This window comes from Pagrus pagrus (genome assembly GCF_965226575.1).
Source record: "Pagrus pagrus genome assembly, chromosome: 5".
Classification (NCBI taxonomy): domain Eukaryota; kingdom Metazoa; phylum Chordata; class Actinopteri; order Spariformes; family Sparidae; genus Pagrus; species Pagrus pagrus.
This window is the reverse complement of record NC_140189.1, coordinates 4853206-4879062: the sequence shown is the minus strand read 5'-3', so window position 1 is coordinate 4879062 and position 25857 is coordinate 4853206. Positions and strand designations below refer to the sequence as shown.

At 40.0% G+C, this 25857-nt stretch overlaps 1 protein-coding gene across 1 annotated transcript in view; it reads right to left on the bottom strand.

Annotated features, from left to right (window-relative positions):
- The window catches only part of fat2 (FAT atypical cadherin 2), a 123189-nt gene that overhangs the window by 35508 nt on the left and 61824 nt on the right, over positions 1-25857 (bottom strand). Inside the window, exons 15-20 of the mRNA XM_084353255.1 lie at positions 25367-25600; positions 20353-20742; positions 9924-10135; positions 6506-6643; positions 6254-6397; positions 765-962 (exon numbers count right to left, since the gene is read on the bottom strand). Coding sequence (XP_084209381.1) covers positions 765-962; positions 6254-6397; positions 6506-6643; positions 9924-10135; positions 20353-20742; positions 25367-25600 — 1316 coding nt within the window. The remainder of the gene's footprint in view (positions 1-764; positions 963-6253; positions 6398-6505; positions 6644-9923; positions 10136-20352; positions 20743-25366; positions 25601-25857) is intronic.

The following is a 25857-nucleotide window of genomic DNA, read 5'->3' as shown; positions in this document are numbered from 1 at the left end:
CATGGAAATGGTCAAAATAAATAATGCAGTTATTAGGACTAAAATATTATCCATCAGCTATATTAGAGCCCCCAAAAAAACCCTTAACACCAGCCTACAGAAAACATGCAACGCAATCCACTAATATGCATATTCAGCTGTATTCAAAAATGCTCTCAGTTGATAATCTTGAACTGCCTTGAAAGCTTTGAACTAATAATAACCTTTTATTTCTGATAGAAAGACTTCACAGAGTAAACTTTATTAAACTCTGCTTATAGATAAATTCTGAGAGTGGATTTTAATAATAGGTCTTGATTTTCATGATAAAATACAACATGCAGCAGGTGTATTGAAGCTATTATTAAGCTTTTTGTAGTTCTTTGTGAACCTAAAGCACCACAGGACTCACAGGTCACTCCTGAACCGCAGCAGACAACAAAATCACTCTGTTACCACTTCCTCCTGACAGCTCTGTCAGCAACTCAGTCAGCGAGGCCACGAGGGACACTGCACTGCATCAGCATTTTATCACTGAATACACCAACTACAATAAACACTTTGCAGTTCCTCACATAGTGGGTCAGATTCTCATTTTGTGGTCATGAGACTCCAGCACATAGATGAAGATGTTTATCTCAGGGGTGAAATATGAGATCTGACAGATATGACATTAGATTTTTTCTATCCTCCCACTGGGTGAAAACACAAAGGAAAGACGAGCAAGCAAGCAAGACGACATTCAGGAGCTGAACACACCATATAATCACACACTGTTTCGTTACCTGAATCTTGAGCTGGTGATGGGGTTTGACCTTCTTTTTGAGTGGAGCAGAGAGCGACAGCAGACCGCCCTGGTCGACGTGGAAACGGCGGTCCTCGTTGCCGCTGACGATGTGGAAGGAGAAAGGCGGGCCGTTCCTGGGCGTGTCTTTGTCCAACACCACGAGCTGGAGGATGGTGCTGCCGACCGGCTCGCCCTCCTGCAGGAGTCAAAGTTAAAAATTCACCTTCTTCATCAGCTTTGTGATGCAGCAGTCCTTCAATAAATCCTTCCTTCATGAAGATTATGGTGTTCAGTTTTGGTTTTAAAACCATTTGAACTAGATGTCTACTAGAAATGGTCCACCAGTGCCTATATACACTGACAAAATACTCTACACTCATAACTACAAAATTCACTGCTCCAAGCCACTAACTGTCACAACATTTTGTGCCGTACGTAATGTAACTATGTGCTAATAATGAGGTGGAAGACAGAAGACTTAGCATTCCAGTGCAAAAAGAAAGAATGCAGTTGTTATTGTGATTTCTATTTTAGATAGATTGTATCGCGTTGTATTGAAGAAGACTTGAAACTAGAGATTAAGACCATAAACTCATTAGGAAAACCTGTTCACTGAGGTAATAAATTAAGCTAGAAGAAGGGTCATTTTCTCATAAGCTTACATGAAATCAGACTTTTTGAAACTCTCTTTGAGGCACTTTTTGTGTTGGTTTCACTTTTCAGACCCCAAAGCTCTGTCAATAATTTATAAAGTCAGTGCTCTAACAGCTTTGGAGAGTTGTTGATTCAACGTTATGGTCGTTTTGGAGCCTGTAGTTTGTGGTTCTGCTTCATTGTGTTATACTGAATATTTAATCAGTATAAATTAGGTTAGAATGAAAACAAACAAATATTAGAAAGACTGAAATTATATTATTTTAAAGACATTACTGTATACTGACTGCATTTGTTTTGATGGAGCTCATTATGGCCTTATAGTTTTAGTAATAAGAATACCTAATGAACCAGGAACTGATTTCTATTCCATTTTATTAACTTAGGTCAACTTCCAGGCTGCTGCTGATAAAATAAACATGTTTTAGTTTTATCCTTTACATTTGACTTTTCATATCATGGCTCATTAATGCATTAAGACACATATTAAAAGTACTGTAGCATCAAGGAAACTTTTATAAATGATGCTAAATCCCTGCTTTCGGCTTCACTATCCCAAACAGTAACTGCTGAAAAATAATGAAGTCCTAAACTTGTTCACCATGACTGATCATCTCTCCAAAGCCATCTTAAAAGTCTCTGTTTGCTGATCTTCAAAGCGTAGTGAAATTAATAGAAAACCTCCCTGGAAGGTGGTTATCAATCTAAAAACTTGCTTTGGGAGGAGAGCAGCAATGAAATACAAACAATTTGGAGTTAATGGGCTAAAACGCCTCCGATGTGGTCTTTCAAATTTCAATTAGAGCATGCATCACAAAACACACAGGACTGTTTAGGCAAAGTACGGCTTCATCAGAGTGTGAGGAGAGTACTGGAAGTTTTTTGGCCAGTCATTCGTCAACAGTATGTCAGTGTTAGGAGTTTTGAGCAAGGCTTTCCAGGTTTTTCTAGAGTGGAACTGAAGTGACAACCCACAGTATCACCGGGATACCAGAGTTCCCAGTGAGGAACAATTCGGTCTTTTGCAGCTGTAAAGCTTTGCAGACCAAGAGCAGCGCCTCAGTGGGTGACCACACAGGGATAATACATGTCCAATCAAGAGAAATACTGTAGAGGATTGTTAGGAGACAGTGTAACGAGATTTCACTGAGATACATTTGTCCACTGCTGTGTCCAACTTTCTTTGTGTCTGATATGTTTCCACCACTTTCATCTATTTTGCTCAAAGGAAAGCCACTTCACACAAGCAGAGAACAACAAATGGAGGGTGTTGTAGTGAGTTAAGCAATGTAACACACTCTGTCAATCAACATCTTGACCTTGTAAAGACTTAAAGAGGTCATATTATGCCTTTTGGGTTTTTGCCTTTCCTTTATTGTGTTATGTAGCATTTTTGTGCATGTAAAATGTCTGCAAAGTGAAAAAGCCACACCAAAGGGAGTTAGTCTCTCTCTCTCTCTCTCTCTCTCTCTCTCTCTCTCTCTATATATATATATATATATATATATACACACTCCAGTCAGTCAGCAGACATACAATTGCTACTGCTGGAGTGGTTTTATTTTAGATCACACTACCTTGCTTGGCATGACCCGCCCTACTCTGCCTCTGATTGCAACTCTCACCCAAGATTGTCTCAGATGTCTCACTCCGTAGCTACAACAGAGCGTTAAAGACACATTGTGAAAAGGGATGCTGCAGCAATGCACCATATGAGCAAAATAATGTGTTTTTTGAAAATTAAAGTACGTAAACCTATCCTACTAGGACCTCCAAATAAAAGCATGAACCTGAAAATTAACATAATATGACCTCTTTAACTTAAAAAAACCCACTAAATCTACATTAAACCAGCAAACCATGTCTAGTTCACAGGGAAAAAAAACTGACAGAAGCAGCACAACAGAGCTTAAATCTTCTTCATGGTATTCATGCTTCTGTTTAACATGCTGAGTGAAGATTTACTTCAGTCACCACTTCCAGTAAATCAACACAGACGCACTGTGTCGTAGTGACTGCATCCTATGAGGACGTTCTGCAAAGATACAGAATCACCTGTCCATCTGCTGCTTTAAGTAAAATATTCAAACTCCACTGCAGCCGAACAGCGTCTGCATTCACTTCAACAGATGTGCCTGTCGTAAAAGTGCCAAATATTCAGACAAAGGCCTGTGATGGCTACAGCAGAGAGGACTCAGCCGCTGCTGACCTGCAACACCTGTCTGAGAAAATATGACAACTCCTTTCCTCAGTTTGAGCAACATCCATCTGCCTAATGCAGTCAGGGCTTCCTTCACGAGGCCAAGCTGGCTGCGGAGACATTAGCAGATGGGGATGACATCACAGAGTTAGTATTCATCATCACGCAGCGCAGACGTTTTGGCTCTTGAAGCAGCTATTCTGTGACTGGGTGGAAGTTTGTGAGGTGGCAGCGCTGCAGCAGAGTGATGGAGAGCTGGCTGAGACAACTTTAACTGTCAGTGAGCAGCAGCCACTGAGACGGCGCTGCCAGAGGCATGAACACACACAGAGAAACACATGTACTCACAGGCATGTGGGCAAGTATGTCGCACTGAAGCATGCAGCGATGCAAGCCTACACACACAGAGAAAAGTGGAGGTAAATTGCCTGTTCAGAGTTTTTCCACTCCAGCGAACTCGTCTGTAATTAGGTTGGAGGTGAAAGGGTGGCACCGCTGTCCTGCAAGCAACACAAACTACGACTGCTACAAAATCGTGAGTGCTGATCTTCTTTGATACACCTAAAAACCTCGCTTTGGTTTTGGCTCTCTGAAGAGTTTCACTCCTGAACTCTCAGCGCAGTTTTAATGAGCGCTGCAGTTATGACGGAGCAGGTCAGCATATTTTCACTGGAGTGTGTTTGAGAGTAGGAAAGAGAGAGTTATAATGATAGACTGATTGATAGAGGATGACTGATCTTCAGTGATTTCTCTTTAATTACCTTCAGTCATTAGTTCATCTGTCTTCATTAGCAGCTTGTTAGGCAGTCTGGAGCAGAGCAGGTAGACGTTTACAGCGCTGCTCGAGGAATATGAGGCTCTACTGATGGAAATACTTTAAAACTTACAAGCTTTTTTAAGTTAACTAACTCTTCATGAACAGATGAGGAGTTGCATGTTCTGCTCATTCATGTAAAAGTGAGTCCCTGTGCTCATATTTTCCATCGAGTTGTCAAATTTCACACATAAATGCGACTGCTGCCCCCCCCCAGTGAATATCTGCAGGAGCTGATGAGCAGGCGATGCCTTCGGAGAGTTCTGGGTGGATTTTTATATTTCTTTCTTTCTTTTTTTTTTTTTTAACACATTGCTTGTTGACTTTTTGTTGACACAGTGGTTTGTGTTAAGTCTGTGTTTTCTTCTATCGCAGGCAGCGTGGTGCCAACATGTTTTTAACGGCTTCAGCCTGCGAATGTGGTCAGTTTCTGAACACAAGCTAAAGCTGAAGAGTCTCTCAGACTTGCCTACAGTGTCTCGTAGGTGTCACAAATAAAAAAAAGAACCCGCCTTAGTAAGGAGAGCACATATTTCTACAATTTTACTTGCCAGGGAGGAAAGATACATGTTGATATTTTTTAAATCTGAGTTTTTGTGGGCTGTAGCACCGTGCTGAGCACATCCTGCCAAGAGATATTCAACTGTGTGCATCATTTACTCAGTCTTTAGACCCGAACCTGTATTTCACCTGCTTGTTTCTGCTGCATTGCTATTATGATTCCACTTTTCTCTCCACTATTCTGTTGACAATTGATACCTGTAACAGCACACTAGATATTAGAGCTGCAACTAACTATTTACTTCAGAATCGATTCGATTATCGTGGACAAAAAGTGACGTCTGATTGCTTATCTCTTCATTCACTGTCAGAAATCACATAGAAAAGCAGCAAATTCTCACATTTGAGATGCTGGAACCAGCAATTGTTTGAAAATTTTGCTTGAAAAATGACTTAAATTAATCGTCTAATCGTTGCTGCTCTACAGGAGATATCATGTAGGCAGAATCCTTGGAGCAATTGTGATGAAATTCCAAACCTGACAAGATGCCATCAGTATGTGGGATGATTATAAAAACAAAAGTGGAGGCGTTCTGACACTCATCATATGCCGCTGGCTACAAAGATTTGCGTTGTGAATCACGTCTAGCCCACAGAAAATGAACAGAGGTGTCGTTGTACCTTGTTGAAATGCACCAAACAAAAGTTAGCTCACTTAAAATGTCACTGACAACAAAGAGCTTACTTCAGTTACTTGAATCGTTCAGCTTAGAAATAATATTCAACTACATCGTAACACAGAAACATTTAGAAGTATGGACTGTGGAGGTCTTTAAATTCAATTCAATATTCTAATCTTTAGGGCCGTCTGTCATTGACGTATATTTGCCTTGCAGTCTCACGCACCCGCACACTTGATGTGATGACAGTGAACATGTCACGATACGTACGACTGAGCCAGAGGATGGAAACTGGATTCAGCCAGTTTCTCTCGATCCAATTTCTACAATTTCTACACTCTTTGTGTATGTGAAGGCGAGCATACAAAGATGCAGAACTACAATCTGTAGTTTAAACAACAGCCCTACAGCCGACACAAGTACGCCAGATGATGTGAAACAGAGAGGGAACATAGAGGGAACTCTCTCATTGTTAAATTTATACACTACTATCGGCAAAGTCTCCCTTTAAGCATAAGCCAAACCTTTGGATCTACACATTTCACGTTGGTTTGCAGATCCTGATGTGAATGTGTAAGTGGGGCTGTGAGTGTGAGCTGTTCTCAAACATGTCATGTGAGATGTTCTGGGTGTCATACCTGCAGCAGCAGACTGTGGTTAACCTGAGAGAAGACGGGCGGGTTGTCGTTGACATCGGTGACAGTGATGGTGATGAGAACCGCCGAGGAGAGAGGAGGATCACCTTCATCTGCTGCCTGCACCGTCAGAGAGTAATGAGGGACCTGGAGAGGAGACAGGTGAAATTCAGCTTTATTTCTTCTTATTTGGATTCTATTCAACAAATGAATCATCCTTTATTTCTTGTGTTTGAGTCTTTTCCACACACTGACCTCCTCTCTGTCCAGCGCCGTGCGGACAGTGATTTCTCCACTACGAGGGTGAATAGAGAACTGCTGCAGAGGGTCTCCGCTCACGATAGAGTAACGCAGCAGATTGTTGATGGGACCGTCCTCATCAGTGGCTGTTACCTGCAGGTAAACAAAGGGAGGAAGTCACAAGTCAGACGTAAGATCCACACATTATACAGACAGCATTCAACGGATGTAATCATACAGAGCAAGCACAATGCTGAGTGACTGTGAAGTAAGGTCAGAGGTCATGGCTAGTCACAGAACAGCACCTCAGACGCTGGGTTAAAGACACGTCAGCAGGGCCGACTCACTCATTCAAAGGACTGAATGTAGATCTGAGGGTTGAAGGACGTTCTCTTGACTGACGACTTTTACATCCAAAAGAAACCAAGTTGGTAAAGAAGAAAACTGCTGCAACCAGATTTCTGTGACACATTATTTCCCTATTTTTTGTTGGTTGTGGTTCACAGTTCAGGCTTGTTTTAGTCTCATATTTAGCTTGAAATATGATATTAACTTGTTGTGATGAAGGACCTTATGACAAATTTGTTGATTGTCAAAGAAATGCCACCTTTACTCCTGAATTGGCTTTTGGAAAACAACAGGTTTTAGCCTGTGTTAGCTCTGGTTTTTAACCTGAACACAACCTCGTTTTTTAATCTACAGCACCATTTTACTGTTAACTGACTCTGTCAGTCTTTACGAGCGGTTTCTTGTTACTTTTAATCAATAATTCTAGCTTGTGTTAGCATCGATCTTTAGCTTGTTATAGCTTTAGTTTAACCTCGACTACACGATTGTTTCAAACTTGTTTTCAAGAACGCAATGATTTCCAGTTTCACCTCGACAACCATATTTAATTGTTCTAAACAAGACCTGGCAAGTAAATTAGCTTGTTTTAGCTTTGATTAAAACTTGGTAACAACATTAACTTGATTAGGTTTGTTCGATGTTTGTTCTTTAACTTCAACATTTATTCTGAACTTGAAATAACACATAGTTAGTCTTGGTGGTAGGTAGTCTTATTTCTGTTTGTCACACACAGAAATGTACATCTAATCAAACATGATTTTACTGTTAGTCCTGATTTGTCTTGAAAAAAGATTCCCATCATTTCAAGAGTTGTGTTGAATGTAATTTTTCTACCTTCTGTCTTGTTTTCGAGGAATTGACACTAATCAATCATAAAAAACACACAAAAGAATTCATGAAACAATTGAAATAGGATTTAGCATCATAATCCGTCATGGCATGTTGTTTGAGAAAACACTTGGGCTCAATAAAAGACGATGATGACTCATTAGATGTCTTGCAGTGAAAATCATGAACTCATCCTGTCTTTGTTTTCCTCTTTATTGTCCCGGCTTAAGCTCATTGTGGCAATGAATCCTGATATTTTCTCCGCTGACAGACTACCCCCCTTCATTATGTGAAAACATTTACAAGATTTTTTAACAGCGACATGTTGCAGTTAAATGCTGAAAACTGAGAGCAGAGATGGAAACAGGCGGCAAGAGAAGAAAAATGTCAAATATGAAACCATATGATTACAGACTCATCATCCAGCCGTGGTCCAACCATCAGCGAGCCACTGAGCTGTGTTATTGCTGTGTTATCTCTGCTGCTGGCCTGACAGATGACGGCTGACATGTCGGATAACTGTGTGAGTGTGTGTACGTGTGTGTGTGTTTAATCTGTTTTTGTCCACGTGTACATCATCGACTGGCTGCCAGATCATCTCATGCTGTTATTGTGTGTGTGGAACTATAAATATAAGTGATTTTTCATGAGTCGAATTCTGTGTGTTTGTGTGTTATCATTTTTTTCCCCCATTACCTGAATCATCAGCAAGCTGCCAGGTGTCAGACGCTGTCATATTACTTGCAAATGTGTATTCTGTGTTTGTGTTGGAGAGTGTGTGTGTGTATGTATGTGTGACATGAGATAATCTGAGTTCATTGGCGTGCATGACAAACAAATATTTGTACGTTACACCTCTGATATGTGTGTGCTGATGCATGATGCATGTATGATGCATGTATAATGCATGTGTATTTGTGTGTGTGTGTGTGTGTTTTCTGCTCTAAAGTCACAGATAACAGTGAATGTCCTTCAGTTAAATTGAACCTTGGAAATATATTTAATTTAAAGTCCAATTCAATTCAGTGATTCAATTAAAGATTACTTATGTTTTTTGTGTCCATGATGTATGAATGTGCCCGATATTCTGTGTGTCGGTAACCTTCACTATTTCATCTTATAGTCATTTATTTAACGCAACCTTCACTATTTTTTTTTCTAGGGCCTGCTTCAGCTCCGATTTTAGCTTGAACACAATGTATTGGCTTGTTTTAGCTTCATCTTTAACCTGATTGCAACATTATTTAGTTTCAGCCTGGATTTAGAGTAATATAACTGTTTATTCACATTTTTTTGCTAGTTTTGCTTGATTATTTTAGCTAGTATTATCAAAGTCGTTTGTTTGCTAATAGTTTAGATATTAGCCAGATGTTAACTTGTTGTGATGAAGGTGTCATGCTGAATACAGAATTGTTAATTAGTTGTAAATAAAGATGCCAAAATGATCAACACATTGTCACAGAAATGCCTCCTTTAAAATTTTGTTTTAGCCTGAAGTTACTGTGATTTAACTGTTTGCCAGCAGCTTCTTGCTAGCTTGTATAAGCACATTCCTTTCTTTGCTAAAGCTTATAGCTTAAGTTTTAGCCCCACCACAACATTGCTAATTGCTGGTTTAGCCTTGATTTCAACTATACAACAAAATTAGCATAATTTCATATGGTGTCTATCTCGACTTCAAGCTTAATTTAACACTGAAACATCTAACTATGGTAGAACTACTGTACGTGCTAGCTTGTTTTAGCCTTTGCTTGACCTGACCACAATGTTAGCTAATTATAAGCTTAGCTTGTTTTAATCTTGGCTTCAAAGACAATATTTGTTTGTCCAAACCAGACTTGACCTGACACACAAGACTACATTAGGTTGTTTTAGCCTCGATTTTAACTTGATGATAATGATCCGAAATGTTAGCTTGTTATAGCTGAAGTTTAGCCTTGAATACAAGCTTGTTTCAGTCTTGGATTCAGGACCACAACAATATTTTTGCATCAGCTTTACCTTGACAACTTGATTTATTTGTTTCAAACAAATACATTAGCATGTTTTAGCCTTGATTTTAACTCGATGACAACAATGGTTTATTCATCCTATGTTTTGTTGTTAAAGTTGAGCTTGTACATCAACTTACCTACTTGAGGACACTTTCACTCTAAAAATGTTTAAAAGCCTGCATTTAACGTATATAAACACACATCTGCATCCATCTCTGCATATATCTTTCGATATGATCATCCTCGTGTGCCTTAGCTCTTACCTTCATCACCAGGCCTCCAGGAGTCAGATCCTCTGATATCTCTGCGCTGTAGTCCCCTCGTCCGAACACTGGCGTGTTGTCGTTCACGTCCGTCACGTTGATGATAACCGTGGTGATGTCACTGAGGGACGACTTGCCTCGACTTCCCTCTACAGAGAGGTAGTACTCCCGAGAAACTTCAAAGTCCAGCGGTGCAACGAGGGTCAGAAGGCCTGCGAAAACCACAGGGCGAGGACTGAATTATTCTCATTGAACAGTGTGAGATGATGCAGTACAGATTTGTCTTATGTTTGTACAAAAAAGGATCAATTCTGCTCAAGAATCAAAATTGAGAATCAGAGAAAGCTTCACTCACAGGACTGAACTTCAGATCTATTCCACCCCTCTTTGGTTTACTTCAGTATAAAACATCACAGAGGGGGTCTCTGAACACTTGTGTGCTGTGTTCTGATGTAATTTTAGAGGATTTGTTGGGGGTGATGAAATCCCTGACTTTTACTAGTTACCTCAGATATACTACACAGTACAAAGTTCAATGACTGCAAGTAGCTGACTCCAAATTCATAAAGCATGTCCAGTCTCTTGAGTTTAAAATCTGAAACTACCACATATATCACCCTGAAGTGTATGGAAATACAGATAAGCTGATGCATAGCACATAGAGAGTCATGGTGAGGTTGTATAAAACATCTTGTGTTAGAGTATTTGAGGCTGTAATGTTTATTTATAATGAGGAAAAAAACTGGATGGATGAAAAAGGGATAAAATCAAAATCATCACCTGTGTGGCAAGTTTGGCCTGAGGGTGGCGCTGACACAGAGGCATGTCTGACAAATGTTTTGTCAGCAGCTCTGCCTCAGACTGTAGCTTGTGCTCAGGCTAATCAGAACGTGAACATGACTCAAATGAAGCATGTTAGATGGAGATGTGTAGCATGTCATTACACGCAGCACCTCAGTACCTAACTAAGGAACATACAACTATCTGGTTTTCCTTGTGAGCCCAGATCCAACAATGATCCTCTTGCAAAATGCTAGGGGGGTGGACGTTGTCCGTTTTCACTTTAACACTTAATGCTCATAATTGAAATGCTAATGATTAGCATGGCGGTGTAACAAGTACACTAAAACTCCTGGATGTTGCTACGGCGTTGTGAGGGTACAATATTAAAATGGATCATGTGTTGTGTTTGCATTATGCTCTATGTGCAGCTGAGACTGATGGGAAATCATCATTATTTTCTTTGAATATGGTGCTGGGTAATTGTGGCCCGTTCGTTTCACCGCATGAAAACTGAGGACCAAAAGAACGCACGACTGATCTGCATAAAAAGCCATTTCTTCACAGTCTGTACAGAAGAAATCAGGTCCGGGTCATTGACTCACAATTCTTATTCAGATTTTATTCCATGCATTTCCCTCCTCAACACCACAGCTTTTCAACTGCACATCTGAACTGTCATCATCTCATCTCTATGTAAACTACTGGGATGCTGCTCCGCTCCAGTTCACATCACACTGGAGAGCAGAATGTATATTATTTAGTGACAGAAATAATATACTTTTAAAATGGATGTTCTTGTGGTTCTGTGAAGCAGAGTGCTTTGGATGATAATATTCACCATAAGTCAAACACACCCTGTGTGTGTGTGGTGTCATGTGACATATGTAGTGAACTCCCACTTCTGTCAGCTCACTGAAGCTGCGAGTTTAACCTTTCAGGAACAATAAATCTCTCCACAGATGGCTGCTGTCTTCGTGTGTTATCTGTCATCCACATGTGAAGTTTAACCTCAATTTATGGCAGCGATAAAAGAGGCGTCAGAGTCCCTAACAGATATACGGTGCCGTGTCCACTTTCCTGTCTGTTACTGAGGCGCTCCTTTCGGTTTGGTTTGAAGTCGTCAGTTATCTGGCCCACTGTAAACCTGCTCAGCTCTAACAGACAGACCGTTTCACCTCCTGCTCTCTCCTCCTCTGGTCATTTCATCAGCAGAACATTGTTGAATTGGATGTTTGGTGTGAGGTTTCTAGTGGATATGAATGACTTGCCTCCAAGCTGGAGGATGACACATTCTATCAGTGTTGCTGGTATAAGAGAAGATACTTAAGGTAAGGCTGGAGCAGTCTGTCAGTCGGTTAGTAGAGCTGAAAGGATTAGCTGATCAATCAATTGAGAAATTGTACATTGAATAATCCCCAGTCGAATATTTTGATGATTGGTCAATTGATTATGTTCATTTTCAAGCAACGATACTAAAAAATCACGAGTTACAACGACTCAATTTCAAAATGTTTTAACAAGAAGTGTTTGGACGGTTTGTGGGACAAAACAGGGAATCTAAAAGACATTACCTTGAGCTTTAAGGAATTTTGATTGCTACCTTGTGCTATTTTTGACATGTGACAGGTTACTTAAAACTGTTGTCCTATCAAAACTGAAGGTTTGTGTCAGTCGTATCACAGTAAAAAGGTGTCATTTTTAAAGTGCGTCCAGAATTCTCCTAAATACTCCAAAACATCGGTGGCAGCATATCGCCAAAGTAACCGCTAGCTGTCCTTGGCTGTAGCGCCAATTAGCTCATGGCTCTGTTAGCCGTGGAGCCAGTGGCCCTAGAGTTTCCCTGGACCGGATCTCGGATCACAGGAGCTGGAATATTTTCACATCTTACTGTGAATTGAGGATTTAGTGAAGACAAACCAAGACTGTTTAAGTGAGTTTTAAAACGAGTCAACAAGGTAATTTTTTGTATTCTTTTCTGGCCAAACCTTACACATTGCTCCTTTAAAATACCCCTCAAAAAAAGTTGTAACAGCTCATATGTCATTTTTATTCGGCAGATTTAATGATAAACGAACTAACCTGATGAAAAAGGCAGAATTTTTACGAATATCAGATTTTTTTTGTTCAGTACCAGTAAAATCTTCTCCTTCTTTCAGCAGCTTCTACTGAGGTGCTTAAAACAATAAGTCTGGTAATAATCAATTCATGGTTTTATACTGAGCCTGTCTTCTTCTCTTAAAATAAAACCCGACTCACACCTAAGAGAGGTATGATTTGGATGGAGTTTAACTGTCAACAAGTAAAATCTAAACATGTCATTTCTGTTCTGATGAGCCTCTGTCAGTTTTTATGGATGTGGTTGTTTGGAGACAAGAGACTGTAAATTTGTGTTATTTACACTGAACATGTCTGTTGAGCTCATGATACCACACAAAGCCCGAGTGTTTCTTTAACGGCAGCGTGTTCTCTCCAGCAGAGTGTGTCTGAGACACACAACCTATTTTCTCGGGCTGCCATCCAGTCTGCTGAGCCGCACTTCATTAAGAGAAAACAAAATGGGAGCCAACGAAAACAAACACCGAGCATTCCCCTCCAACTAGACACCTCCAGGTTTCAACAAGTCAATTATTTGTACCTCGTGCACAGATCTCACTTTATTGATTTTTCTGAGATCAAGGAGATGTGTACAAGCAGCCTCATTCAGGATGATCCAGGCTCTTTGATTTATTTAGGGTTTTTTTGTACCTTTCTCTGCAGGGAGATGGCTGGATGAGCTCCAGAGCCTCACATCTCATTCATTCTCTTCTGTACACTCTTACTCGACCAGCACATCCACACTCTATACTGTCCATCACAGAGAAGCTCTACTGCTCATTTAAACACACGAGGTACAAACCAGGATCGAACGGAGGCTCAGGGGAGTTTAGATGCTGGCTGATAAGAACTGAAAAAGCTGGTTTCTACGTTTATAATAAGATCTGAGTCAAATCTGAGTCATATTCCTGAGAATCTGATTCAACGCATCCTGTTATTATCTCTGGGTGTTTAAGACCAGTGTGAGAAATTCTGCAAGTCAAAACAGAGGACCACTTTATGGCACTATTGTTACAGGATGGATTCTTGCCTCGATGGTGCCATTTACAGTTTAATTTCACGTGCCTTATCTGATTCGGTCCGTCTTGGTGGTCCTGGATTACGCAGCTCGGTGCACCTCTGAGATCAGGTGTGGAGGGAGTGTGATTTCATTCTGTTGCTTTATTGATCGCTGAGAGAACAACAGCTTATTACTGTGTAACTTCAGCTGACATTATCACAGAGGAAAACCCTGTTAGTGTTTATTTCCACAGACTGCTCACTGACGAAATTTCACAAGGGAAGAGCAAAGCTCGTCTTGGAGAGATGGCGTGACTTCCCTGTGAAGTTGCGGCAGAACAGCCTATTTTTTTATGCTTTTTTTGTTTCGTTGCTTTGCTTTGGTAACAGAGACCGGCTCTGATCACATTGAGCTCTAAATTCTAGTTAAACTTCACCAGAGTCGTTTCCGACAAACAGTCTTTTGCACGTACGGGCGGAAACTCAATCTTTTCAAACATCTAGCGAGAGTGCATCACATGCACGCAGGTGGAGAAAGCTTGTAGTTCATCTTTCGTTTCCTCATCCACCTCAGGTGAGTTAACTAAACGAACATGGTTAATGTTTAAAAATAACCACCAGCCCGCTGACTACTTAATTAAATATGGGGAAATGGTCAGAAATGGTTGTTAACAATTTCACAGTTCCCGTCTCACGAGTGCTCAGTGCAAAAGAGTTATTATTTTGTTACACTAAGAGGAACAATCATCTCATAACTAAACTTGAAAAGGAAAAGGAAATTGGAAAAGCAAGTTTAAAACTGACAATTATTAAAAAGTGGAAGAAAAGTGAAATTTAAATGAAAAATTCAAGCTTAAATTGTAAAGATGAAAATGGGAATATAATAAGGGAAAAATCAAATACCAACAGAAGCTTTTGAACCTGAGCATGAAGTTAAGCAAGCAAACATTCATTTTATTTCCATTACATATGCTTTAAAAACAGACTCATCTTTGCCTCTTTGACAGACATTTGCTGAATAAAAGTCTTGGTGCTGATTTTCCATCAACCTTTAATTCCTTCCACCTCCTGCCAACGACTGAAGCTCAAAAAGCTCCTTTTGTTCTCTAAAAACAAAACCTTTTTGTACTATTGCTGTAAATATTTCCCACAATCCTGGAGATCTCACACAATGTAATCTCAGTGCAGAAGCCACCAGAGGCAGACATTCTTCTTTGCATCAGTCGTGTTTGTGCAGGTAATTATGCTAATGTCTGAGATGTATTGTGGCACTGACTTATTGCTGTTAAAATCCTGCACGCTGTGCCTTTAATACAAACGGCGATATGTTTTATGCACAGCAGCTCCTATGCGGCTGCTCACTCCCCCGCTGCCAGCTTTCTGTCAATAAGGGCTCGTATCTGTGTTTTGTGTTTTGCTCAAAGCAGTCGGAGCTCGTTCTGCTCAGCGTGATGCGACTTCTCAGAATGAAGAAACAGGGTGAAGGTCATCCGTCATTGTCAAGCTAAATGACTCTGTTTCCCACATGTCTCATTGTGTACAGACACACACACTTACACAGTCACACAAGAGCAGGTCTCAGAAAGTCAAACTGAAGACTTAATACCACGTTTTAAATATAATACAGCTCATTCAATACTAAAAGAAAGACAGATTTTCTTGACTGTAGTTGCTCCGTACTTCTCAAACAAACACAGGCACATAAAGCCGTCGTACATTTTAAACCTGACATTAAAACCAACTCTGTAACACTTCATAATAACCATCATTAATAAATGGCAAATGTTTGGTTAATCAAACATTACGTAATAGTTCTTTCATTGTCAACAATGTAAGAAAGCTTTATATATTAAGCAGATTATTTAATTGTTAGGTTTCAACTGATGTTTGTAAACCTTTACAACTGCTTAAATTAAGTTTAATGAACTATAAATTTACCATTTATTATTGATGATTAATAGAAACTGTGACCACCAACTCTTAAAATTCCAACAACCTTGTTACTTTCCAAAAATGTAATTGCACTTAAGGTTTAAAACCTAAACCAATCCTCATTAAGAAAACAGCAATTCAGACACCAGAATGCTGCAGAGAAACCGTTTTATCTTTCACCACGATGAACTCCGGTAAACAAGTTGTTGCAAAACAATCTTTCAGGAACTTGTTTGTACATGTTTGTCACCTTTCCAGATAATACAAAAGTTGAGCAAGGTTCAGTTTTTTTTGCCAGAGCCTTCTGCGTTTGAGTCACTGACTACAATCACTGAGTCGTTTAAGTGAATTAGGAGGCTGCGTTTTTCTAACACAGTGTTCCTTTTTGTCTGAAGCAGTGCTGAAACTACATTTACTCAAGTACTGTACTTCAGTCCATTCTTGGTTTACTTGCTACAAAAAGGAACTTGACAAAAGCAAATGAAGGTAAAACGACAAACGTTGTTTAATACCATTTACCATACCATACTATTTTCAGCTACTTCATGCTTCTACTCCACTACAATTTGGAGGCAGACTATACATTCTACTCACTACATCTATTTGCTAACTTCAGTTACTAGTTACTCTACAGATTACATACTGCATCAGAGCCAAAAAAGTGCATCTTTAAATGTATTTGATCATCAATCGGATTAAAACAACTTCAATAGTAAGAAAAAAGCTGAATCCTGGATCTGATAGTAAAACGCCCTGTAGTATACAGAATACATGTACCTGTAAATATATGTACAATTGACTTTTACTTGTACTTTTTGCCAGGAAATAAGTGCATTTACATCAAATACTTCAAGACTTCTACTCAAGCACTACCAAAGTAATATTTTACACAATAATAACGTAGAAGTACTTTTTACAACACTGTTCTGAAAGAGGCCTAAAACTCAGATTACACATTCTGCATGTGTGCGTCAGAGAGAGTCCAGATGTGGACCAAACCAATGCTTTCACAGACACACCAACAAATGTGTGAGCATGTGTAAACGTGAAGAAGTTTATCCTTCCTGTTTATTTCCATAAGCCTGCATGTTTTCATTCATTTCTCTTAGCAGACCATGTAGCACATTTTTGATATTCTATTCCAAAATTGAATCATGATTTCTTTATAATTATGTGTAAGATATCACCCTGGTGTGTCAAATGGGTGTTTGTGTAGTTTATTCTCCCTGCAAACACTTAACTTTTAACCACAGAGATATCAAACACTGTGATTCACCGACAGATTACTCCATCACGTCGGGTAAACCACCATCCATCTGGCAGCTGCAGTAAGATGACAAACTGTGGTATGCCAAGTGTTAGAGAAAAAAGAAAACACCCTCTGATCTGTGGCCAGTGTGAGATTCACTATTTACAACTGCGTCCTTCGCTGCGTCCTCAGCGAGGCTTACTGATGACGCAGACCATCCATAATTCATTTGAATAATTTGAATCATTCTGTGGACATCAAAAAACAAAGCTCATAAATTATCAACAGTGATATCAACAAGACAGTTACTCATTCTGTTTCTGAATACATGTACATTTAATTACAAAAACAAGTAGAACTTTACTCTGGACCGCTCACTGAAGAGTTTTATTCAATTCTTAGATTAATCCAATCGCTCTCAACCAGCAGCCGGTACTTTTGCTCATGTTAATGATTTCCCAGAATGACTATAAACAAACCCCAGAGGAGGGATGTGTGCTTTTCTGTGCCCAGCTTGCAGTAATACAGATGGCACGGCAACATTAACAAAGTCAGTTCTTCAGGCCAACTAAAACAATTCTTTAACAATACTGCTCTCCATCCACATCCATTTTACAAACATAAGAATCAATGCAAGTTCAACAGTATTTCTGAGAACCTGGTAACAACTCATTTGTGACCAGTGGTTAAAATTGTTCCCACGTTCCTGCGTTAAAAATATGATTAATTTTAGAGTCAGTGTTGGGAGCCAAGGTCAAATAAACTCAAACTTCAGATACGCAAATAATTAAATGAATCCATGTGGGACATTTTTTCCTCTCTTCTTAGATGTTTCAACCCAGCAAGCTGTAACAAATGAAATCCCTACAAAACATTTCTAACCTTAAATTCATAATATGCATCTTAAAATATTAACTTTGTATTCATGTAGGAAGGTTGTTGGGGACGTGCTTGGTGTTTAACTCTGAGCTTTATTAAATAAAGTCAAACTGTTGTAAAAAACAACAACAAAAAAAACCCTATCTTTTTAAAGAAGATCTGAAAATGCAAGTAACAGTTGTCAGGGTGTAAAACCAATGATTTTCAATGATTGAGCTTGCTGAAAAAAATGTCACCTTGAATTGTGACACACCTGGTCATCATAAATATTGATAGTTTATGGATAAAGAAGTAATGCATCTTGAGTCAGAGAAAAAAATATAGTTTACCAGGTAAAAACTGCACAGCAGAACTGAGATCAATCACTTTAGGAATGAGGTTCACAGCTGGGCCATGAATCAATTTCTAAGGTAACAGTCGTGTGCTGGTTATACTGTGCTGAATTTTCATTTACTTTCACTGACATGTCTTTAAACAAATGCAGACTCTGGGCTGCAGGCTAGTGAACACATACAACAGAGACAATCAGTGCACACAGAACTGGTGTGACAGGGAAGAAAACTGGGTTGAAATTTAAAGCATGAATTAAAGAAACTCAGAGAACACAGATTTAAACACCTGCACACCTCAGATCGAGGTTCAGTTCATGTGTAACTTCATACTGAGAGTAAAGTGTGTGTGTGTGTGTGTGTGTGTGTGTGTACAGCTGAACAGGGGAATTATTGATCGGTGTGAGCTACACACAGCGAGAGAAGACACAGCAGGAGACTGAATTCTAATTTATTCTTCTCGTTCAGCATAAATTTCTGTGTACCAACAATCTTAACAACCTTGCCAAGTCTAATGTATTCCTATCACTGCCTGTTTTATTTGTCCAGCTCAGTGATTCTTCTGCTGCAGGATCCAGACTGAGATTCTGATCACCACTCAGCTTTTCAAACTTTTAAACCCTCTGCTCTCCCCAAATAATAAAAGCTAATGCAGTGGACAGTGATCAATGAGAGCAGTTCTTCTGACCAGCTGCCCTTTAATGATTTATTGGCAGAAAGCCGTGAGACGGTCCCACACAGTCCGAAAGGGCAGACTGCAGTTCACTCCAGAACTCTGCAGGTTTTTAAATCCAGCAGGGGACGAGCTTGTCAAAACTCAGGGAACTCTAACTTTAACTTTTAGCAACAATAATAATAAATCTTTTATTTTTCAAAACAGAAGCAGGATGGATGACGGATTAATTTGTGTCAGAAACTGTTCAAGCATGAGACAGAAGTCGTCTTACTGAATTTAAATGAAGAAAATTTAAATAAAGAGAACATCTAGTCATTTGGTACTCCTGCAGATGAGAGTACTCCTCTTTCTCTGGGATGTTAAAGGTGTTGGACAAAATATTACAATTATTATTAATTTAAAGACATTGCTAATTGCTGTAAACCCTTGATACGAATGCTGGGTAAACTGGCAGTTTCTTGCCTCTTTGGAAGGAAATTAAATAACAATGTCAAATCTTCAGCTGTGTTTGCTGTTGAACAGAAGTCTTCTTGTGTTGTGCCATAAAGCAATCAATCTTAATTTTTGTTAGGGATGAAAAAAGAACCGGTTCTAAATTGTCCCATCAATCTGAATCGTAAACCTCCGAGTTTATCAATGCCGGCATGTTTTTCTGACGGCTGTGCATTGCAAAACAATTACGTCAAACGATGATGGAGTCATGTCGGAGAGGAGGAAGCGGTCCAAAGCGCGGCTTCAGTTCATGGAGAAAGATGACAGCACTGCTTGTTGTAATGAAACTTGTTGCTGAAACATCTTTCTACACAACATGAGCTCAAATTCCAGAAATGCCACATATTTGACATTCTATGAGTGACACTGCTTCTAAAATGAGCAGCACATCCAGCTACGGAGGGTAAATATCCCGTGCCATAACACCTTGTAGGCAGGTGTAGCAGACTTTTTTCTTTGCCTAAGAATACCAATTCTTTGGTTCAATTCAAATTTTGCTCACTTGTTTTAAAAAGAAAACAGTAAAGGATGACTGATAAGTTTTGAGGGCTCCTTGCAATGATAAATAAATAGTGGAAGGACTAAAAGACAATTGAATTGGCTCCACAATACAGAAGTGGCTCTGATAAACCCACTGTAAGCTACCTGTTCAGCACCAAACAGCAGACAGACACAGTTAGCGACTGGCTAATTAAGGAGCACATGGCTAAGTAGCATTCTCTGACATAAGGGACAGATAATCCACTGCAATCCTCTCGTTCTAGCCCTCAGGAGGCACTGATTCTACTACTTATTCATTAAAACACACACAGTTCTCTGACTATCTGTCTGAGTGGAGTTAGCCTGGCTGAGTACCGTAGACACAAGAAGAGGACAAGTAAGAAGTATTTCACAATGATGAGTAATCCGACCCCAATATTATTAACAATGTGAAACTCTTGACTTAAACAGGACAGTGTAAAGGGTGAAAAAGCCAGATACAAAATCGTTTCTGACCTGTCCGTGAGTCCAGCAGGAACTGTCCGTCGTCGTTTCTGGACACGATGCGGTAGGAGATGGGATCCGGCCCTCCACCGTCTCGAGTCAGAGCCGAGACACTCAACACCTCAGACCCGACCGCCAGGGATTCTGGGAGCTGAGCGGTGTACTCCGAGCTCAGGAAGACAGGCTGGTAGTCGTCCAGGGAGACCACGTCCACTGTCACCGTGGCAACGGAGTAGAGGTGACGAGGCAGGCCGCGATCGGTGGCCTTCACCTTCAGCTCAAAGGTGGGCGGGGTGTCGGGGGTCAAAGGTCGCTCCAGCCGCAGGATCCCTGAAAACTCATCCAGAGAGAAGTAGCCGCTGTCGCCCGCCAGGAGGGAATACTTCACCTCAGAGTTTATCCCTGCAGAAGATAAAGATGAAGATAAAGTCATTTAGTTTGCTGTCAGTCATTTGACTATGAGTTGTGTATTGGCACCGCTAGATGTGCTGAGAGGGAGATTAAAGATGAAGAAATGTTGCTGTTGTTATCAAAACCACATCTGGATTCCTACAAGGTGGTTAAGGGAAGACACAACGTCAAAACACAGAGAGGGGAAACACAAAACATCCTATAACTTTCAAATATGTGATCAAAAGATCAAAAAATGATTTTGTTGTTAAAGACACTAATATAAACTTTTTCTGTTGCAAACATCTATTGTATTATTTTGTTAAGATGCAAAATTGATTGACAAAACTTCACCTGACTTTCCATCAGCATGAGGTTGAGGAATTGATGACTATATTTTAAGGCTTTAAAGACCAAAGACTCAAAGTCCTGCAAGAGGCTCCGACAGGCTGTAGGGTCCCTTAAATTCACAAAAACAAATGTGTGAATGCACTGACTAGTTTGCTGGAAGTGGTTTGTCTTGTGTGGTGCTACATGAAAGCATGTACGTGTCATTAAAGTCAAAGTGGTTTGTTCCTGTGGGTGAATGAATGTTCTGCAAATTTTGATATTTCTTAAGTGGAAATGTTGGCATACAGGACGTGCTTGAGGGAAATAGCAGCAGGGCCACCAAATTATATAAGAATCATCTTCCTGGGACCATGAATATCAGAGCAAACGTAATAGCAATCTAGCCAGTAGGGATGTAACGGTACAGTTTTCCCACGGTTCGGTATGCATCACGGTTTTTGGGCCACAGTAACGGTACGGTTTCGATATCTTAATATAAAACTACTCACACTAGCAAAGGCAATATTGCATGTAAAAATAATTAAAAGCAGATATAGTCAAACCACAAACCTTATTATAAACATTTAACACTTATCTTAATTGCCTTCCATAAAAAACATATGCAGTATCCAATCAAGTTAAACAGCAAACATTATTGTAGTATTGTATTGTACTGTATTGTATTGTATTGTTTGCCTTTGTGTATTGAACCTAACAGGGCGTATTGAACGGTTAGATAAAATATTGAATATTGCTGCATCCCTACTAGCCAGTAGACATTTAGATGTTAATGCCAATTACACACAACTGGTAACAAGAGACCGATAATGTGTATTTTAGGGGTGAAGTTTTAAACCCGGAGGCCAGAACCACACGAGAGGGCCTACATAAGTCTGAAAGGTTGGATAGATTTACCTCTTAAGTTCTTTAAAATGATCCAGATGAAGCTGTCTCATAAACAATGACTCTGTTCAACTTAAATGTTCACATAAATTCACAGTATTTGCCCTGTTATTATAGTCGAGGAGACACATGATAACAAACCACACAGGTCATTGCCTCTACCTGCTCCCTCATTAAAAATCTTCTGCACGCCTCTGCAGCTCACAGAAACACGCAACCTGTGAGGTTGGGTTTCAGGCAGATACACTTTTGTTTTAGGAGGTTACGAGCTAAAACGTTTGGCAACTGTTGTTTTAGGATAATTACGCAGACTAATGGGAGTGCCCGCGAATAAAGGTCAACATTTTCACTCAAACAAAGCCTCGACTAACAGGTGGTTTAACGAGTCCCGGAGGGAAGAGGCAATTTTGGTCCTGTGTGGAAGAATTTACAACAAACAATAGAGCTACAGCTTACTACGAGTGGTCTAATACTTTTCTCTCTGCCCTGAAGTCTCCCGATGCTGCCTGTGAAAAGTCCAAATATTAATCAACTGAATCAGTAATATCTTATTTTATGTCTTTCCCTTTTCTGATACCTGAAGTTTGTGAACACAGCCTTTGAAACCAACAGAGGCCAGTTTGAAGACAGGGGATAAAGTACGGAGGCGATTTACAGCGGCTCTGACCAGGACTATGACTACTGGGGACATGAAGACACGGCAGGCTTTCACATCTTACTCTGTGAATTGAGGATTTATTTGGACCAAACCAGAGGTGACTGTGGAAAGACAAACCAGACTGTTCTGGTGAGTTTGATATCCAGTTTGAATAAAGTGTGTTTTACGATGAGTTAACAGGAAAATTAAGCTTGTCTTAGTTCAGTAATAGAGAGAAACTTGAATTCATACAGTGTGAGGTTGTAAGGAAAACAAGTGAAAATTCTATTTTTGACATTTTGTGAGTTTATTTTGTTGACTTATTAGACAAATTAGTGAACTGGCTGCTTAAACATCTCCCAGCTAAATATATTTGGCAAATAACAATGAAAAGTATAAAAACATCATCAATTAGTCAGTGTTGTCTGTGAGAAAGTTGTCAGTGTGAAGAAAAAGAACAAGCTGCTGCACATCTGAAGGAGTGGCCGACCTGTTCTGTCTGCTCCTGTTGTTTGTGTGTGTGTGTGTGTGTGTGTGTGTGTGTGTGTGTGTGTGTGTGTGTGTGCGTAAATCTCAATTAGAATATTTGTATTTGTGGGTGTCTTTGTGCATTTCTATCGATCCTCTTGTGTGAACTGTGACGATTCAAGCGTGAAGATGTATCCATACATTTGTATGCGCCTGTTCTACTTCACTGTTGTCTGACTTTAACTAACCACCCATCACAGGCAACAAATTAATAAAACATCCAAACACTGCAGTGGAAATTTGTACTAAACTTCACCGTCGGCAAACTTCAGCCTTGAGGGATTGGTTCAGATCTACTCTGCATTCATTTGGTACTGATGTTTTTAAAAATAACTGTGATCAAATTGTGTGCTAAAACACAGAGACAGAGAGATGAATGTGTGCAAGCGAGATTAAAAAAAAGAAAAATAAGAGGCTTAAATAAATCCCAGGAACAAGAAAAATGAGGACAAACAAAGAAAGTAGAAATAAAGAAGAAGGAAACTTATTCTTGCTGGTCAGCTGGAGCTTGTTTCAATCATCTTGTTATCCAGTTTGTGAAGTTTGTGAATGTCTTTATGTTGCCACCAGTCTTCATACACAATTTTAACCAATACATTTCCACGACTTTTCTATGACTTTGGAGCAAATTTCCACGACTATACATTCTCTGAAATCTCTGTGTATACATGGAAAATTATTTTCCATTTTCCAATTCACGTCCGGCCCATCTGTTGAGATTTGGACAAGATTCCAGATTCTGATTTCAGAAAGCAAACCCTTCAGTTTCTCAGTGATATCTTAAGCTGATAAATGGCCCTCAGACCATGAGCCAGTGTATTTAGTTTTCACCTTGGGCCTGTCGCAAAACCTGACATGCATATCTACCCTGTTTAGCCTTTAAATAGCAGTTCAGGCTTTCATCAAATGACATGACACACTATCTTCACTTTGACTTCTCATTAAAGAAACTGACTTTGTCCAAAGTATCAGTCAAAAAGTGTATACGAGCACTTGCGTTCACGGTATGCACATCTGGCAGCTAGCTGGCAACTATCCGGTCGTCATGACCCGAAAAAGTTCTCAAAAGCTCATGTCTTCACATGACTTGTAAAAATGAGAATTAGCCACCGTTAGTGGCCACAGTATCTCTGCAGTTAGGGCTTTGTTTCTGGACACAGACTAATGATGGTGGACAAGAGTGGAGCACTGCAGTCGGCAGCAGGTTTCAAGTTTGGCACCAGGGAGAAAAAACTTTGCACGTCCCATTCTGGTCTTTCTCAAGCCATGTCTTATACCCTTCAAAGTGAGGCCAGACATTAGGAAACTGGCATTTTCTTGGCAAATTAACATCTCGTCAAAGTACAAGCTGCAACCCCGACAGGAAACAGAAAACAACATCACATCAAGTGGCATCACCGATCTGTGTTTCAAACTAATGTAGCAATCTAGTCAATCTTAACAAATAACATCAAATATACTTCTCTTTATGAAGACAATTTCCATGCCGTTTCCAAAATTTTCTGGGTTTTTTTTATTTTTACAAAACTTCTCCAGGCCTGGAAATTGTAATTTTAAAATTCCATGATTTTTTCAGGTTTTCATGACTGTATGAACCATGGAAGTTATTACAATTCATCCTGAGGAAGACATGAATCTCTGAACCAAATTTCATGGCAATTTGTCCAAAGATTTGGACCAACTTACTGAACAAAACACTGAAAACACTAAAAATACAAAAACCTCACACACACAACTAACAGAAGCTTGGACATTTTAAATCATTGTAGGCAGAGCTAAACTCCACCGCTCACAGGATTAAGGGTTAAAATCCCTGCGCAGTGAACAATTAGCAGCACAGCTGGAACAACAGTGTTGAAGTATCAGGTGGGCGTTTCAGAGAGCAGAGCTCTGTTGGGAATGGCTCAGTCTTTTATTATGTCTAGAATTCGCAGCACCACATTTACACACACACACACACACACACACACACACACACACACACACACACACACACACACACACACACACACACACACACACACACACACACACACACACACACACACACACACACACAGTAAATACACAAAGACAAGCCTGTGCATTGGGCTTTAATAGTATTAAGGATCGTTAATAGCGGGACTCACAACATGTTCTGACCTGAGAGCAACAATAAAACGAACTTGATTGCCTCATTGTGTTGAAACTCAGGAAGACATTTAGAAACTCAGGAAGACATTTAGAAACTCAGCCTACCTGTGTCTGGGTCCTTGGCGTAAATGACTGCGATGGGTGTTCGGACGGTGGTGTTGTCGAACACGGTGACCTCGTAGTGGCTGGAGGAGAAGCGAGGTGGGTTGTCGTTCATGTCCTGGATCATCAGCAGGATGTCTGCCTGACACGACCGCCCGCCGCCGTCCGTCGCCTTTGCAACCATGTTGTACTCGACCTCCCTCTCCCGGTCCAACACGGCCAGAGTGAACAGCTCACCTGAGGAAAGATTTATACAATTCATCAAAAGTCATCCAAATCATTTTGTCACCTGGTTTGTACTTTTCTACAGATTACTTTCATGTTTCATTTAACACATTACACACCTGTTTAATCGCAAATGAAATTAAAAGCTCATCAGGCTCAGCTACGTTACCAGACCTTTCTTTTCCTCTAATGTGTTCACATGCGACCCTGCGTGTTACTGCTAGGTCACTGCAGGATATCAGAGGTTGGACTACTCTGGAACTTTCTCC